We start from the raw sequence: 19,357 nt of genomic DNA, 5'->3' as shown, positions 1-19,357 counted from the left end.
TGACAGGAACCCTCCACCCACTCACCTAACACAAGCTGAAGCAGCAGCTGACCTAACCCTTGGGTCCTGGTCAGCAAGCAATGGCACCAAGACAGCTGTCAGCACTCTGTGAGAGAATCTATCAGCTGGGGGAAGTGGTACACAGCCACCTGGTGTGGAGGAGTTGCCACAGCTCTCCACATGGTCAGTGAAGCTCAGCGGCAGCCCTGAGAGGAGTTCACACAGCTCCACCTGTAACACACAACATTGTTGCCACTAAGTCAATGCAAATGAACCTGGAAATGACTTGCAGTGTACAAGCCTGATAGAAGATAATGATGATTCACACTTTACAAGGCAGACAGTAGACATCTCCAGCTTTGGACATTACTCAGAAGGTAAAATAACAAATATGAAGAAAGGATGACGATGTAAAACACTGAAAACCAGCATCAGCAAAAGTGAGCATCAATCCAAGGAAAAAAATATGTTGATTCATTATGTCTTCTTGAAGTACCATTTTAAAAAATATTTTCTGAGAAGTTTTTGGAATAAAAATAAAAACCAAGAAATCAATAAGAACATGCCTCTTCCTAGCTGTCCTACACACCATCAGCCTACAACAGTGATAGGTAACTCACCTTGACAAGCCAGTAGGGGTTGGAGGCTACATTCACTAGATGTGGGAGGACAGACAGCACAACAGAGGCATGGAGGGAGTGAAGCAGCTCATCCACGCAGAGACTCAGTCCAGTGATGGCTCCACGGGAAGTCACACTTGACTCATGGCCAAGCAGCTGGTGAAGGGAATGTTTCTGCAATGATTCCTTCTTCTCCTATATTCTAGACCTATGGAATTCCATTTATCTATCTTTATACCAGGCTGGCAATCCCACAGAGGGTAGCCTACATAAAGCACCATACTCACACACACACTATTCACACTCTTAGCCCCATCAGCCCCTAGTGGAAAGAGAAAGGCTCGTGGACTACCATATAGTAGTTTTCAATATTCTTTATCTGTATTTCTGTACAACTTCATGATCTCAGATGTTCCCTTATTCTTTCTGTACTGCTTCTGTAAACTGCATTTTTTTTTTTATTCCTTCATTACTCACTCTTTTATTTTCAAACCTTGTTTTTCTTTCCTGAATACCACTTGAAAATATTTTTTCCAAAAAATGAACGTACAGGCTAGCATTATAATTGACTAAAAAAAAAAAAAAAAAGCACATCGGAGGAAGGGCATACATTTTTCATAGTCCTTCCAAATACATCTTCCTGACACTAACCTTACACAAGATCTCAAGGAGGGAAGAAAGGGTCAGACTGGGACGGCCGAAGTCATTATATTGGCCACAGCCATGCACAAGACTGGCCCGAACAAACTGACCAATCACAATGGCAACGCTGGCCCCAATCTGTGGATCTGAGTGGCTGTGGAAGCGAAGGACATCATCCATGTGTTGCTGAAGCTCTGAAATACAGATAGAGGGGATTGCCATTCACAAATCTTATATCTGGTCTAATTTTTCCACAATACATGAGTGACAGCAGACATAAGACTCAAGAAAGAGTGTGAGGGACTCCTGGTTTAGTCAATGTTCAATCTATGAATGTATCAGCAACATGTTGTTTCTTAGTAGGACTTCTGCTACTTATATAATTAAAACTGAATCCCTAACATCAATTTTAATAACACACACGTCAACAATAACACCAGATGCATTTGTTTCCAGCAAAGAGTTGATTTTAAGAGGAACCCACAACATTACCTAGACCTGGAAGAGGACAACATCACCAGGAATACCTAAAGATGTGGTTTGTAGGGAATGAGTAAGTGAGTGTGGTTCTGTAGATGAGGAAACAGTGCTGTAGTTTTCAGGGCTCCAGCCAACTGGGCCCAAGTTTCAAAACAAAGATGGCCAAATTATTATCAGACTCCAGAAGAAGTGAAATGAACTCTGATGGATTTAATGAAAATGACCAATATAAAAAGTGCTAGGGTTTCTGAAAATAAGACTAAGGGAAGTGGAAAGTGATGCAGAACAGCAGAAAAAGAAGATGGAATTAGTGTTGACAGTGGTAAAATCCCTTCAGGACAAACTGGAGAAGAACTTTGGAAAAGATGGTGAAGTATTCAAACAGAAAACTGAAGTGGAGGAAATAAGATTGAGAGAACAGCATATTATTAAGAAAAATGAGGAATTACAAAACAACAGAGAAAGTGATGAAAGAAAATAAAATGTGAAAACATAACTAATGAGGGGTGAGAAGAGAGAGTCATGGATGAAATGAAAGGCTGGAAAATTGAAAATGATGAGACAAATGTTGACTTTAAGGAAATAATTGAAAAGTGACAAAGAAAAAAAATGAAAATGTAGGAAAGGAAGTGGTAAATGCATTGAAAAACAATGAACGTCTGGTAAGAGATGCAGCAGATAAAAAGAAAAGTTATAGTTTATGAAATAAAGGAGAAAAAGAAGATAAAGAAGAAGCAGAAACAGTGAAGGATTTGCTGAAGAAACTAAATGATGAAGATTACACTAAATTTTAGAAGTGGAAAAAGTAGTTAGATTGTGACCTTATCTGGAAGGCAAAACAAGATCCCTGAAATAAGACTAAAATCACAACAAGCAGCAGAAGAGATACTAGAAAGAACAAGCAAACTAATAGGAACAGAAGATTGTGAAGATATATACATTGAGAAAAACAGAAATAAAGAAGAATGGAAAAAAAATAATGAAATGTATGAAGAGGCTACTGAGAAAAATTAATCAAGAACAAAAGAAGAAAAGATTATATTTTTTTTGGAGGGTTTTGAGAGTGAAGAAATGGTACATAAAGGAAAATAAATAAATTAAAATAAATAAATTAAAATAAAACAGAGAAAAATAGTAAAAATCAAGGACTGAATGTGACGTATACCAACATAGACAGACTGTTACACAGAACACTGGGATCACAAGACTATTTAAAAGAAAAAAATCTGAAGGTGGTGTGTTCAACAGAAACAAAAGCTAAAACAACAAAATCAGATTGTCATTAACAACAATTACAATATGTGGATAAGAGACAGGATTAGTAAAGGTGGGGGAGGTGTAATGATAATGACAAGAAATGAGGTGAAGACAAAAATAGTGAAATATGGGGGAGGGAAAGCAGAAATGACAACCAACGTACCACCCAAAACAAATTCTTGGAGCAAGGAAGAATATGAAAAAATAATAGAAGATACTATCCAGTGTTTGAGTAAATTAATCAAAAGTAATAAAAGAGTACTATTGGTTGGTGACTTCAACTGCAAAGAAATAAATAATTGGGAAACATTTGAGACAGGAGGAAATGAGACTGCATAGGAAGAAAGATTTCTGAAGCTGACTATGGAAAACACAATGATGCAATGGGTGACTGAAAATGCAATATATAGGGGAGATGATGAACCAGCAAGACTAGACCAAATATTAACAAGAGGAATCTAACTAAAGAATTAAGATGTGTATGTCCCATGGGAAAAAATGATCAAATAATGATAGAAATAGAGACTGATAATGATGTCAGTGAAGAGGATGAATCATACAAAGAAAACAGGAGAAACTATGGGATTGCAAATATTGATGATCTTAAAAGATTCTATGAAGAAATGGACAGGGGAAAGCTAAAAAGAGTAAATGATGTGCAAGATAAGTGTGACATTTTTATGGAATTATATGAGGCTGGAGTTGAATACGTATGTCCCACTCTACAAACCTAAAGAAAAAGGAAAACAGGTATGGTTCAACACAAGATGTGCAAGAGCAAAGAAAAAACACAATGGATAAAAATCAAAAGAAATCAAAACCATAAAAATAAAGAAGACTTTAAGATGGGAAGATAATTACTCCCAGTGAGGTCTACAGCACTGTTCAGGGGGTGCTGTGAATTTATCATTAAACCCAGCTGTGACCTCACTGAACGTTTCCCTTTTTGTCCCACAACACAAGGAGGCAGTCACAGCCTGCTCTCTAAAGACAACTCTTTTCCTCCACACAAAACTACAAGCACCTAATAACACACACACCCTTCACTCAAAAATTTCAAAATTATCATGGCGACTCCTACACCAGCCTTGGAGTCCCCATCTGGGGAGGGGACCATAAATATCCCCAGGTTGGACTGTCTTTCTGACAACGATCCTAATTGTCTTGACACCCCCCTCAACTTTTTCTTCATTAAATTCTGCACCATTCGCAGTCTAAGATCTAATTTTCAATATAATTTTCAATCTGTAGAACACCACCTCTCCTCTTTTAAACCTCATCTTTTCCTCACTGAAACTCAGGTGTCTGAGGCAACTGACAGTAGCCCCTTTTCTGTTCCCTCCTACTTTCTCTATCCTCATTTTTTATCCAAAGCTAGATGTTGCGTTTATGTGCACAATGACTTAACCTGCTCTTGTGCCCATGCTCTTGAATCTTCCGAGTTTTCCACATCTGGCTATGACTACAGTCACTCTCAAACTAAATTTATCTGTGCTGTATACCTCTTACCTAACTCCTCTGACTATAAAAAATTCTTTGACAATTTAACTTCCAAAGTGGAGCACATTCTGACCCTCTCCCCTTTTGTAGAAATCTCCATTCTTGGAGACTTCAATGTTCACCACCAGCTTTGGCTTTCCTCTGTCTTCACTGACCATCCTGGTGAACTAGCCTTCAACTTTGCTATCCTCCATGACCTAGAGCAATTGGTGCAACACCCTACTCATATTCCTGACCATCTTGGAGGTACGCCCAACATTCTTGACCTCTAATCCTTTTGCTTATGCTGTCACCCTTTCTCCTCCATTGGGCTCCTACGATCACAATCTCGTATCTGTATCTTGTCCTATTGCTCCAATCCCTCCTCAGGATCCCCCTAAGCGAAGGTGCCTCTGGCGTTTTGCCTCTGCTAGTTCGGGGGACCTGAGGAGGTATTTTACTGATTTTCCTTGGAATGACTACTGCTTCCACGTCAGAGACATGTCTTTGTGTGCTGAGTGCATAACAGAGGTGATAGTGTCTGGGATGGAGGCGTACATTCCTCACTCTTTTTCTCGACCTAAACCTTTCAAACCTTGGTTTAACACAGCTTGTTCTCGTGCTATACATGATAGAGAGGTGGCCAACAAAAGGTACTTAAGCCTTCCATCACCAGAATCTCATGCACTTTATATTTCTGCCCGGAACCATGCCAAGTCTGTTCTCCAACTAGCCAAAAACTCCTTCATTAACAAAAAGTGTCAAAACCTTTCAAGATCTAACTCCCCTCGTGATTTCTGGCATCTAGCCAAAAATATCTCCAATAACTTTGCTTCTTCTTCTTTCCCTCCTTTATTTTAACCAGATGGCACCACTGCTATCACATCTGTTTCTAAAGCTGAACTCTTCGCTCAAACTTTTGCTAAAAACTCTACCTTGGACGATTCCTGGCTTGTTCCTCCCTCTCCTCCACCCTCTTACTACTTCATGCTACCTATTAAAATTCTTCGCAATGGTGTTTTCCATGCCCTTGCTGGCCTAAACCCTTGGAAGGCTTATGGACCTGATGGGGGTCCCTCCTCTTGTTCTCCGAAACTGTGCCTCCATGCTTGCATCTTGCCTAGTCAAACTCTTTCAGCTCTGTCTGTTAACATTTACCTTTCCTTCTTGCTGGAAGTTTGCCTACATTCAGCCTGTTCCTAAAAAGGGTGACTGTTCTAATCCCTCAAACTACCATCCTATTGCTTTAATTTCCTGCCTATCTAAAGCTTTTGAATCTATCCTCAACAGGAGGATTCTTAAACATCTATCACTTCACAACCTTCTATCTGATCACCAGTATGGTTCTGTCAAGGCCGCTCTATGGGTGATCTTCTGGCTTTCCTTACTGAGTCTTGGTCATCCTCTTTTAGAGATTTTGGTGAAACTTTTGCTGTTCCCTTGGATATATCAAAAGCTTTTGATAGAGTCTGGCACAAAGCTTTGATTTTCAAACTACCCTCCTACGGCTTCTATCCTTCTCTCTGTAACTTCATCTCAAGTTTCCTTTCTGACCGTTCAATTGCTGCTGTGGTAGACGGTCACTGTTCCTCTCCTAAATCTATTAACAGTGGTGTTCCTCAGGGTTCTGTCCTGTCACCCACTCTCTTCTTATTATTCATTAATGATCTTCTAAACCAAACTTCTTGTCCTATCCACTCCTATGCTGATGATACCACCCTGCACTTTTCCACGTCTTTTCACAGACGTCCAACTCTTCAGGAGGTAAACATTTCACGCAGGGAAGCCACAGAACGCTTGACTTCTGATCTTTCTAAAATTTCTGATAGGGGCAGAGCAAACTTGGTATTGTTCAGTGCCTCAAAAACTCAATTCCTCCATCTATCAACTCGACACAACCTTCCAGACAACTATCCGCTCGTCTTCAATGACACTCAACTGTCCCCCTCTTCTACACTGAACATCCTCGGTCTGTCCTTTACTTATAATCTGAACTGGAAACTTCACATCTCATCTCTAGCTAAAACAGCTTCTATGAAGTTAGGCGTTCTGAGACATCTCCGCCAATTTTTCTCACCCCCCAGCTGCTAACTGTACAAGGGCCTTATCTGTCCATGTATAGAGTATGCTTCACATGTCTGGGGGGGGTTCCACTCATACTGCTCTTCTAGACAGGGTGGAATCAACAGCTTTTTGTCTCATCAACTCCTCTCCTCTAACTGACTGTCTTCAGCCTCTCTCTCATCGCTGCAATGTTGCATCTCTAGCTATCTTCTACCGTTGTTTTCATGCTAACTGCTCTTCTGATCTTGCTAAATCCTATTAACATGCCTCCCCTCTTCCCGCGGCCTCACTGCACAAGATTTTCTCCTTTCTCTCACTCCTATTCTGTCCACCTCTCTAATGCAAGAGTTAACCAGTATTCTCAATCATTCATTCCTTTCTCTGGTAAACTCTGGAACTCCCTGCCTGCTTCTATATTTCCACCTTCCTATGACTTGAATTCCTTAAAGAGGGAGGTTTCAAGACACTTATCCATCAATTTTTTGAATACTGCTTTGACCCTTTTATGGGACTGGTATTTCAGTGGGCATTTTTTTTATTGGATTTTTGTTACCCTTGGCCAGTGTCCTTTCTACATAAAAAAAAAAAAATGAATATATGAAAATAAGGAGAGAGGAAGAGAAAGGATATAAAAATGATATAGTTGAAAAGTGCAAGGACAAACCAAAACTCTTCTACAGATTCATAAATGGAAAAATTAAATTAAAAGAAAACTAGAAAGATTGAAGGATGGAAATTAAACATATGAAGACCCAAAAGGCATGAGGGAATTGCTAAACAAAAAGTTTCAACAAGTTTTCACTGAAGAATCAGAATTTAAAGAACAAGATGAGAAGACAAAAATGCAAATGTGAGAAATTACAGTAATCAAAGAAGTTTATAAACCTAAACTGAGGAAGGAACTGGAAGAGAGAAAAGCAACAGCACCAGATGGAGTATCAGGTTTGATTTTGAAAGAGTGAAGGAAACAGTTAATTGAACTAGTACATGATATAAAAGTGCTCATTATAAACTGGAAGAGTGCCCAAGGAATGGAAGAGAGCAGATATAGTGCCAATTTTTTATAAAAGTGGAAAGAAAGAACCACTAAACTATAGACCAGTATCAATGACTAGTATAGTATGTAAGATCTGTGAAAAGTAATAAAGAACCAAAGGACAAAATTTCTCAAAAAACATATATCAGAAAAACAGTATGGCTTTAGACAAAAACAATCATGCGTAGCAAAGTTGATGAGTTTCTATTCGAGTGACTGATATAACACAGGAGAGAGATAGATGGATAGACTGTGTGCATTTAGAACTAAAAAAAAAAAAGCTTTTGACAAAGTTCCCCACAACAGGCTACTATGGAAGCTAGAAAATGTAGGAGGATTAAATGGAAAAATAATAAACAGGATAGAAAGCTACTTAAAGGGAAGAAAATGAGAACAGTAGTAAAAGATGTAAAATTAAAATGGAGAAAAGTAGATAGTGGAGTACCACAAGGATCAGTGCTGGCACCAATACTTTTCCTGATCTACATAAATGATATGCCTGAAGTGAAGGAGTAAAGAGTTACCTGAATTTGTTTGCGGATGATGCAAAATTACAAAGACATATAAGAAACAACAAAAACTGTGAAATTTTACAAGAGAATTTGAATAAAATCTGGGACTGAAGCAAGAAATGGAAGATGGAATTTAATGTGAAAAAATGTCATGTAATGGAAATGGGAAAAGTGAAAAGAGACCAAAATGGACCTATAAAATGGGAAATGAAGAAATAATAAAAGTACAAGAAGAGAAAGATCTGAGTAACAATACAGGATAGTCAACAGTTGGAGAAGCATGTAGAAAATATATTCACAGATACACATAAAATAGTGAAAAATATTGAAACAACATTCCACTACATGGATAAAGATATGATAAGATAATTACCACTATGATTAGACCAAAGCTGAAATATGCTGAATCATTGTGGTCTCCCCATAAAAAGAAACATGTAAAAAAAAAATAGAAAAGATATAGGATGGCAACAAAGATGGTTCCAGAACTAGAAGAATTAACATGTGAAGACAGGTTAAAGGAAATGAGTCTTCCAACATTGGAACAAAGAAGAGAAAGTGGAGACTTAATACTAATTTATAAATTGTGGAATAGAGTGGAAGAAATAGATAATGAGAAAATGCTGCTAAGAGAAGTAGGAAATACCAGTTACATATGAGGACTCAGCAAAAAAAAATAAGAAAAGAAAGATGCTTGAGTAACATAAAGAAATACAGTTTCCCACAGAGAAATATAAAAGTTTGGAACAAGCTCAGTGAGGATGCAGTATCAGCAATGGAGTGCACAACTTCAAGGAAAACTGGACAAGTGTAGATGTGGAGACGGGACCACACGAGCATAGCTCAGGTCCTGTAAATTACAACTAGGTAAATGCAACTAAGTAAATACACACACACAACACACACACACACACACACACACACACACACACACACACACACACACACACACACACACACACACACACAAAGCTTCCTCAAAAGAATTATAGATATCTGAAATAGGCTAAGTAAAGAAAGAATTAGACTAACATAGAAGCACAGACAGAACCACAGAAGCGCAGCTTAGGCCCTTTATACTACAACTATATAAACACAACCATGTAGATGCATATACTCATACATACAGAAAAGAGAAGGAACTAGAAAATAAAAAAAAGTAGATTATTTTATTTGGGAAGATAAGAGAACACAGATTCCCAAGTACAAACTGAAAAAGACGTCAATTAAGTTTATTTTTATTTTTATTTATTTTTTCTATGAAGGAAGGGCACTGGCCAAGGGCAACAAGACTGTAATAAAGAAAAGAGGCCCACTGAGATGTGAGTCCCTGAAGAGTCAAAAGTGGTAGTCAAAAATTACAGGACGAGTGTCCTGAAACCTACCTCAAGTCATAGGAAGTTGGAAATACAAAAGCAGGTAGGGAGTTCCAGAGTTTACCAGAGAAAGGGATGAATGACTGAGAATACTGGATAACTCTTGCATTAGAGAGGTGGACAGAATAGAGGTGAGAGAAAGAAGAGTCTTGTGCAGCAAGGTCATAAGAGGAGGAAAGGCATCCAGTTAGCAAGATCGGAAGAGCAGATGGCATGAAAATAGCAGTATAAGATAACAAGAGATGCAACATTGCAGCAATAAAAAAGAGGCTGAAGGCAGTCAGTTAGAGGAGAGAAGTTGATAAAATGAAAAGCTTTTGATTCCACCCTGTCTAAAAGAGCAGTATGAGTGGAACCCTCCCATATATGTGAAGCATACTCCATACATGGACATATAAGGGACCTGGGGATGAGGGCGGGTAAGAAATTCTGGAGGAGATGACTCAGAATGCCTAACTTCATAAGAGTTGTTTTAGCTAGAGATGAGATGTGAAGTTTCCAGTTTAGATTATTAGTAAAGAATAGACTGAGGATGTTCTGTGTAGAACAGGGGGGCAGATGAGTGTCACTGAAAAAGAGGAGGTAGTTGTCTAGAAGGTTGTGTTGAGTTGATAAATGCAGGAATTGAGTTTTTGAGGCACTGAACAGAGCGATATCATCAGTGAAGGAGTGGATAGGACAAAAAATTTGGTTTAGATCATTGATGAATAAAAGGAAGAGAGTGGGTGACAGAACAGAACCCTGAGGAACACAACTGTTAATAGATCTAGGACAAGAAAAGTAACTTTCTACCACAGCAGCAACAGAATGATCAGAAAGAAAACTTGAGATAAAGTTACAGAGAGAAGAATAGAAGCCAAAGGTAGTTTGGAAATCAAAGCTTTGTGCCAGACTTTATCTAAAGCTTTTAATATGTTTAAGGCAACAACTAGTTTCACCAAAATCTCTAAAAGAAGATGACCATGACTTAGTAGGGCAAGCCAGCAGATCACCATCAGAGTGGACTTGATAGAACCCATACTGGCAATCAGATAGAAGGTTATGAGGTGATAGATGTTTAAGAATCTTTCTTTTGAAGCTAGATTCTAAAACTTTAGATAGGCAAGAAATTAAAGCAATGGGATGGTAGTTTGAGGGATTAGAAAAGTCACCCTTTTTAGGAACAGGCTGAATGTAAGCAAACTTCCACCCAGAAGGATAGGTAGATGTAGACAGACAGAGTTCAAAGAGCTTGACAAGACGAGTGCAAGCATGGAGGCACAGTTTTAGAGAACAAGAGGAGGGATCCCATCAGGTCCATAAGCCTTCCAAGGGTTTAGGCCAGCAAGGGCATGGAAAACATCACTGCAACAGGTTTTAATAGGTGACTTGAAGTAGTCAGAGGGTGAAGGAGAGGGAGGAACAAAACCTGAATCATCCAAGGTAAAGTTTTTAGCAAAGGTTTGAGTGAAGAGTTCAGCTTTATAATTAGATAAAATGGCAGTGATGCCATCAGGTTGAAATAAAAGAGGGAAAGATGAAGAAGCAAAGTTATTGGAGATGTTTTTGGCTATGTGCCAAAAGTCATGAATGGAGTTAGATCTTGAAAGATTTTTACACTTTTTATTAAAAAATGAGTTTTTGGCTAGTTGGAGAGCAGACTTGGCATAGTTCCAGACAGAAATATAAAGTGCATGAGAATCAGGAGATGGAAGGCTCAAACACCTTTTGTGGGCCACTTCTCTATCATGTATAGCATGAGAAAAAGCTATATTAAACCAAGGTTTGGAAGGTTTAGGTCGAGAGAAAGTGTAAGGAATGTAAACCTCCATGCCAGACACTATCACCTTTGTTATGCACTCAACACACAGAGATGGGTCTCTGAAATGGAAGCAGTAGTCATTCCAAGGAAAATCAGCATATCTCCTCAGTTCCCACAATTAGCAGAAGCAAAATGCTTCTGCTTTGGGGGTTCTGAAGAGGTGTTGGAGCAACAGGACAAGATACAGATATGAGATTGTGATTGGAGGAACCCAACAGAGAAGACAGGGTGACAGCGTAAGCAGGATTAGATGTTAGGAAAAGGTCAAGTATGTTGGGCATATCTCCGAGACGATCAGGAATACAAGTAGGGTACTGCACCAGTTGCTCTAGGTTGTGGAGGACAGCAAAGTTAAAGGTTATTTCACCAGGATGGTCAGTGAAGGGAGAAGAAAGTCAAAGCTGGTGGTGAACACTTAAGTCTCCAACAATGGAGATTTCTGCAAAAGGGAAGTCAGAATGTGCTCCACTTTGGAAGCCAAGTAGTCAAAAAATTTCTTATAGACAGATGAGTTAGGTGAGAGATATATAACACAGATAAATTTAGTTTGAGAGTGACTCTGTAGTTGTAGCCAGATGGTAGAAAACTCGGAAAATTCAAGAGCGTGGGCATAAGAGCAGGTTAAGTTGTTGAACACATAGATGCAACATCCAGCTTTGGACTGAAACTGAGGATAGAGAAAGTAGGAGGGAACAGAAAAGGGGCTACTGTCAGTTGCCCTTGGCCAGTGTCCTTCCTACATATATATAAAAAAAAAAAAAAAAAAAAAACTGTTTCAGTGAGGAAAAGAAGATGAGGTTTAGAAGAAGAGAGGTGAATAAAGTTAAGTTAATGAAGAAAAAATTGAGGGGGTTGTCAAGACACTTAGGGTCAATACCAGAAGAGCAGTCAACCCTGGGGACATCTGTGGTCCCCTCCCCAGATGGAGGCTCCAAGGCTGGTGTAGGAGTCACCATATTTGATTTAGGATTCTGAGTGAAGGGTGTGTGTGTGTAATTAGGTGCATGTACTTTTGTGTGAAGGAATAGTTGTCTTTAGAGGGCAGGCTATGACTGCCCCCTTGTGTTATGAGACACGAAGAGAAAATGTTCAGTGAGGTCACAGCTGGGTTATTGATAAGTTCACAGCACCCCCTGATCCAGTGTTTGAGAACTCACTGGGAGTAATTATAATTTTGGCAGGTGTCTATTCCCTCTTCCTGGTGAATGTAAGTACTAATACTTTTAGTAAATGGAACATGAATGTGATGCAAACAGGAAACATTCATGAGTTTATAACTAAGCTGGATAGAAGAGACAACAAAAGTCTGATTCATCCTCTATATTACAACATTCACACATTCACACACTCACCAGCTTCCCCAACAGCATCAGTGAAGAGTGGCAGTGACAAGATGGAGGGTAAGACCACTCCTGCCAGACCTACACAGTTCAGGGCCAACACCTTGACACTGACCCTCACTGTACGGTCAGGCACCAGTGACCCCAGATGACCCGACAGGAGGAAAGACGAGGTCAGGTAACGAGCTAGGTATTTCACAGGCATGTCCTCATCCAGAAAGGACCCAATACACCCATTTGCCTGCAAGAAAGAAAAAAAAGTGAGAGCAGCACATATTTAGAGGCAGAGAATCACACTGGCAGAGAAATACTTTACAACATTTATTGCTATACAAGTGGCCATTTTCCAAAGATATGAGGCAACATGCAAGATGTGAATATTGCAAGAATCTCTCAAAAAAAAGAAATGTAATTTTTTGTAACTAAAGGCAGCATCTTTATACTGAAATAAATAAATTAATTAATACAAAAATATAAATAAATAAATGGAATATACAAATAAATAAATAATATTAGAACAATAACAATAAATACAAAAATATAAATAAATAAATGGAATATACAAATGTATAAATAATATTAGAACAATAACAATAAATAAATAAAGGAGGAAAAGAAAAGAAAGAAGACATTTAGCAACATGTAAGAATCCATGAAAGTTTAGTATTTCATCTTGCCTTATCAAATGAGACTTGCTTCTCCTCCAGTGACTTGTTCTGGGCAAAACTAGCCATGCGGGGAGGGTGCTTCCTCTTCTCCCGGCCAATACTGTGCTTCTCGTCTCCACTCAGGTTGATCTCTCCTCGCCCAAAGAGCAGGGATGTGTCTGAAAGCATGGACAGTTATGGCACTGACAACGTTTTCAGTGTGTGTGTGTGTGTGTGTGTGTGTGTGTGTGTGAGAGAGAGAGAGAGAGAGAGAGAGAGAGAGAGAGAGAGAGAGAGAGAGAGAGAGAGAGAGAGAGAGAGAGAGAGAGAGAGAGAGAGAGAGAGAGAGAGAAAGAGAGAGAGAGATATGAACTGTGGCTGTGTGATGGCCAGTGGGTGACCCTGACAATGGCCAATAGTGCACCACTCTCATTCTCGCTCCTTCCCTCCCTCCTTTCCTCTCTCCCTCCCTCCCTCCCTCCCTTCCTCTCTCTCTCTCTCTCTCTCTCTCTCTCTCTCTCTCTCTCTCTCTCTCTCTCTCTCTCTCTCTCTCCCTCTCTCTGTCTTTCTCAGATAAGTTAACACACACACACACACACACACACACACACACACACACACACACACACACACACACAAGAATGCAGAGGATAGCGACAAAGATGGTATCAGAATTGAAAGACTGAAGCCAGGAAGAAAGACTTGAAGAGATGGGATTACCAACACTACAAGAGAGAAGAGAAAGAGACCTGATAACAATGTACAAATTAGTAAATATAGAAAGAATAGACAGAAACTACTTGTTACCACAGATGGAGGAGGGAGAGAGATGGAGGAGGGTGCATGGGAAAAAAATAAAGAAGAGTGGATGTTCAAGTGACATCAAGAAATACTGCTTCCCATATAGAACTACTGAAATCTGGAATGATTTGAAGGAAGAGATGGTTGTGGCAAACAGTGTACACATGTTTAAAGAGAAACTGGATAAATATGGTTATGGAGACAGGACAAAATTAACTTTGGCTCGTGCCCTGTACAATGCAACTTGATGAACTAGGTAAATACAGTAAAATCCCTCTTATCCGGCATCAACGGGACCGCCGACATGCCGGATACTTGAATATTGCCGGATACTTGAATAGAAGTGAAATTATGTCCACAATCACCACCCTACACTCATGCATCTCACCATAACAAAGATCAGCTGATCTTAATCAGCAGCTGATCTGATCAGCTGCTTAAGTGTAAGCACAACATGCTTCCTCTTTTCTACAACTTTAGGCATGATGAAGGCATCAGGCGATAAACAGTGCACATGCGGGACTGAGTCACTGAGTAAACACAGTGCAGTGGGTCGCGGGTGGCGCGAAGCAGTGCGCTCTGGTGGCGAGGGGACAAAGTATGCCTTGCGCAGGAATTTTAATCGATTTTATGAGTACACATTGATTTTTTATTGATTTTAAGGCTCGGGGAAAAATGTGCCGGATACTTGAAGCTGCCGGATACTCGAATGCCAGATGAGAGGGATTTTACTGTACACACACACACACACACACACACACACACAAAAGAGAGAGAGAGAGAGAGAGAGAGAGAGAGAGAGAGAGAGAGGGGGGGTGGAGGGGAAGTGCTGCATCAGTGGCCATTGTCAAGGTCACTCCCTGGCTGTCACACAGCATAATTCATCTCTCAAACATATGGTTGATTGTGTGTCAGCCAACTCTACCACATTTGAAGGACCAGAACATTTGTAAAATAAAGCAAGCACTCAATCATTTTGAAATATGCTGTAATTTTCAAAGTTCCATAATATAAAATGAGTGTTCAATAGCCTTAACCCTTTCATTCCGGTGATCATATATGAACGATTGCATCAGTGTGTCCGTAGCGACAGCGATCGTTCCCGTAATCAAGAATTTTCGTGCCTCAATTTTGAGCTCCAAGCGCGGTTTCTCGAGTCAGATGGCTCGTGGAAGCGTCTGGCATCTGTTTCCACCTGTAGTGTTGCCACTAGCTCTGTATATTTAGCAGTAACTAAGCTATTCTCCCATTCTGAGGGCAACACTTGGCAACCCCAGTGACCCGCCATGTGGAAAGCACCCTGATAAGAGCCAAGGGACCTGATAAGAGCGAAGGACACGGACAGCCTGATAATAGGGAAGGATCTCAGATCCTTCCCTATTATTATGTGTGTGTGTGTGTGTGTGTGTGTGTGTGTGTGTGTGTGTGTGTGTGTGTGTGTGTGTCTTCTCCGGGCTGTTTCTGGTTGACGGATCACACAGCGAGATCCTTGATAAGCCATAACTAACCTTTTCAGAGATCACATCGAGCTACAAAGTACATCATTGTATTCAGAATAACACAGAGAAAAAAAATATTAGTATTCAAACAGTCTTCTGACAATTTCTAGGTTTATGATTTTTACCCGTCATGGCTTATGGGAAAATAGTTTAATCACCGGAATATAAGTGTTAAAAGGGTCTTTATACCTGAAATTCTGTAAAGAGAGGTTCATTATTTCAACAGTTTACTGTATTCAAAAACATGTAGCCCAAAAAATTGAGTGGTTTTTTGAAGGGCTGAAATGGATTAATGGCATTTCAATTAATTCTAATGGGGAAAATTTATTTGACATATGAGCAAATTGAGTTACAAGCTCTATCACAGAAAGAATTAAACTCATAAATCAAGGTACCACTGTCCTTAAATTATTTTAAGAATAAAAATTCTGTTTGAGCTTTCCTCATGCTACATTTTTTATGTTAGTTCTCACTTTCTATTTTAGCATTTACTATTCATTTGCAGTATTTGTAGTTTGTTTTGTGTTTACAATTTTCATAATGCAAAATATCAACTTTACCCCATTGTTTCTCTTTTTTTCTGCCACTACCAGCAGGCATTCTGTCACTGCAGTCCTCTCACAACCAAGGAGAGTCTGAGACTGGGAGACAGAGGTCAGCAGTAGTCAAACCTCACCTATCAATTTCTTGTATAGTGCAACTTAACACAAGTTTTGCCCAATGAGATCAAACTATAACAATATGTTCTAACTAACAATCCCTTTCCTAAAAAGCAGTAGGGTTTTTAAACCCTACATGGAATCTCCTCAGCAATATTTATCTTTAATCCCACAATGAGACAACCATCATTCCTTGTCTTGCCCATCCTGCTTTATGACAGATTTCAGCCTGGTATATAGAGATAGAGCATAAAATAAAAAAAATGTTAGAAATATTATCAATAACCTCACAACATGAATTCATACTAAAAATGCAGAACAGTAAACTCCTCATGTCTTACACTTTAATAGAATAATTTAATTTAGCCTAGGTGCTCAAGTAATGGAAGCTAATAAACAGAACAAACCTAATATCTATCTTGAGAAAATTAAATAAAGTCTGTCTCTTACCTGCAATCTGTCCAATTTCAATGCTGGAATACAGGCCATTCTCATCGTCATCAACAGCACCCTCAGCTCCAGAAGACTCCTTAGCCTCACCACACCTCCCTTCACCACCCCCAGCCCCTTCACCTCCTCCTCCTCCTCCTCCCTCACCACCTCCTTCCTCTCCTCCTGCATCCCCAGCACTCTCATCCTCCACTCTGGTGCTCTCCTCAATGTCAATCTTGCCATCTGGGGTGTCCATGTCCATGCTGACTCTCTCACCTCCAGCACCAAAGTCCCCCATCGAGCTCTCCTCCTCATATAGCGAGGCTGCAACACTGACCTGACCTGCAGGTGGAGAAGAGAGGTGAATTAACAAGGGGTATATATGGCAGTATGGGTGATATTTCAATATTAAGAGATAGAAATGTGAGAAAAAAGGGATAAAGGAAGCGTGAAGGTGGTGGTGGTGAAGGTGGTGGTGAAAATGACGATATTATCAATGATATTATTGTTGTTAATGATGATGATGATGATGATAATGATACTGGTGATAGGAAGACAAGATGGATGGACATAAGGAAAGTTTGACCTGTGCTAAGGTAATGAAGTGAAATTAAAAAGGCTAGAATAACAATACCTAGTAAGTTGAAATGAAAATTTAGTAATGAATTAAAAATAGATATATTTTGTTGAGTGAGATAGTTATTATAAGGGTTTTTAATGATAAAACTGCTACAACAACTACTGATGCTACTCCTACTACTATTGCTGCTGCTGCTGGTGCTACTACTGGTACTTCTTATATTATTACTACAATTTTTTTCCCACCTGTCTAAAATAATATAAAATAATGGCTTTCTTAGAGTATGGAAAATGGAAAAGAGTTCCCACTATTTCTCTCCTTTCTATTGATTTTTACATGACCAGATGATGACTGCAGCCTAAACCTTCCTGGGATGTGTAAATATCATGAGCTGGTTCACTCACTAGCCAACACAGTCATAAAGCAATGTTCCATACTGGGCAAGGAGAGATCAAGCAGGGTTTTTGTATTGGTAATTTACATAAAAAGAATAAATAAATAAAAAATCAATAAAAGAATTAAACTTTAAGGGTTAAAGGCACCTAACAACTATTACCTAAAATTTTAAACACATGAGCACTTGAAGTTTCTCTCTACTTCATTTTTGGGGAAATGGCATTTCAGTGGCCTTTTTTCTGTTTGTTTCTTTGTTTCTTTCTTCTTTTGTATCCTTGCACATTCTTCTTCACAATAAAATACAAATACTATATGGTTAATTCAGCTCCCTGCTACTATGTATTACCATCACCACTACCTTTACCACCACTGCTAGTTTTAAAAACACAAACTTGCCTTTTCCTGCAAATGAGAAGTGGCATCCAAGAAAGGAGCAGAGAAAGAAAATAATAAACTAATACAGAGAACAGACAAGGTCTCCTTCTGCATAGGTTGATTCAATCACATTTTAGAACAGAAAAGAACTATGAAGACATGCATTCTATACCTATTTCACTATACAATTTGTGCAAATTAGAGACAAATTAGTCACATCTGATCTATCATAATTCACATAGTAGATACAAAAAATTTTCCATTCTCTTAAACACTGTACAGAATAAGGGAATGGAGAGGAGTGGAGAAGAGAGGAGAGGAGAGGAGAGGAGAGGAGAGGAGAGGAGAGGAGAGGAGAGGAGAGGAGAGGAGAGGAGAGGAGAGAGAGGAGAGCAGAGAAAAGGAGAGGAGAGGAGAGGAGAGAGAGAGAGAGAGAGAGAGAGAGAGAGAGAGAGAGAGAGAGAGAGAGAGAGAGAGAGAGAGAGAGAGAGAGAGAGAGAGAGAGAGAGAGAGAGAGAGAGAGAGAGAGAGAGAGAGAGAGAGAGAGAGAGAGAGAGAAATACAGTAAGACAAATGCACTCACTAGACACCCTGGAGGAGAGCAGGCTGGTACGAGGGTCAGCTTTAATCCTAGACCTGTTAATGCCCTCAGGAGCGGTGAGGGTCAGCAGCAGGGCCACGGGAGGCTGCTGAAGCAATGCCTGAAACCCAACATGAGTGAAGTGAAATGGACTGTTGGATTCACACCTACCCTATCAGTAATATAGTGGACTGTGTTCTGAAATCTTTCACAGCTTTATCTTAACTACTTTTAACGGTATGTAGTGGGAAGTTATTGGGGTTTTCATTGATGCTTTCATGATTTTAGCAATAGTTCAACAAGAATTCTGCATCATCAAAGGAAAAAAAAAACATATTTGAGAACCTGACATCACTTCTGCAGTCTTTAAAAATAGTCTTTATGTCAGCATGAAACATTTTTGATGCAGGTTGGTGTGTGATGTGAGGTTTAAATTATTTTGTCAAAAGAAATCAACAGAGGGTAAGGAAAGAAAAGGAAGTGATTAAAGGAACTAAAATGTTGCTATATACATCTGCCTTTTATTCCTAATAACACTACAATGCTTTGTTACTTCAATATAGGAAGCCTGAGACAACTTTACTGAACCAAAATAATACTCAAACATTTAAGGTCAGGATGACTCAATAATTTTTCTGTTGGTGGTGTCTTTGAAAATTACTTTCTCAAGTCAACACCAGATCATTTTATCAAGTGAGGAGAAACCGTTGTAGTAAAGGGAATGAAAGAAAGAGATTGATTAATTTTTGTCAATGATAGAAAAAAGGTGAACTGAGAAAAT

The 19,357-nt window shown here is 39.3% G+C and overlaps 1 protein-coding gene across 4 annotated transcripts in view; it reads right to left on the bottom strand.

Annotated features, from left to right (window-relative positions):
* The window catches only part of LOC135091497 (huntingtin-like), a 164,708-nt gene that overhangs the window by 129,602 nt on the left and 15,749 nt on the right, over positions 1–19,357 (bottom strand). For all 4 annotated transcript variants that reach the window (XM_063989188.1, XM_063989190.1, XM_063989191.1 and 1 more), the window contains exons 7-13: positions 18,580–18,697; positions 16,664–16,987; positions 13,285–13,433; positions 12,620–12,848; positions 1,272–1,456; positions 621–776; positions 26–231 (exon numbers count right to left, since the gene is read on the bottom strand). In XM_063989188.1, the coding sequence (XP_063845258.1) occupies positions 26–231; positions 621–776; positions 1,272–1,456; positions 12,620–12,848; positions 13,285–13,433; positions 16,664–16,987; positions 18,580–18,697 (1,367 nt within the window). The remainder of the gene's footprint in view (positions 1–25; positions 232–620; positions 777–1,271; positions 1,457–12,619; positions 12,849–13,284; positions 13,434–16,663; positions 16,988–18,579; positions 18,698–19,357) is intronic.

The sequence above is a fragment of the Scylla paramamosain genome, chromosome 37 (genome assembly GCF_035594125.1).
Source record: "Scylla paramamosain isolate STU-SP2022 chromosome 37, ASM3559412v1, whole genome shotgun sequence".
NCBI classification, from domain to species: domain Eukaryota; kingdom Metazoa; phylum Arthropoda; class Malacostraca; order Decapoda; family Portunidae; genus Scylla; species Scylla paramamosain.
This window is presented reverse-complemented; position numbering and strand designations above follow the sequence as displayed.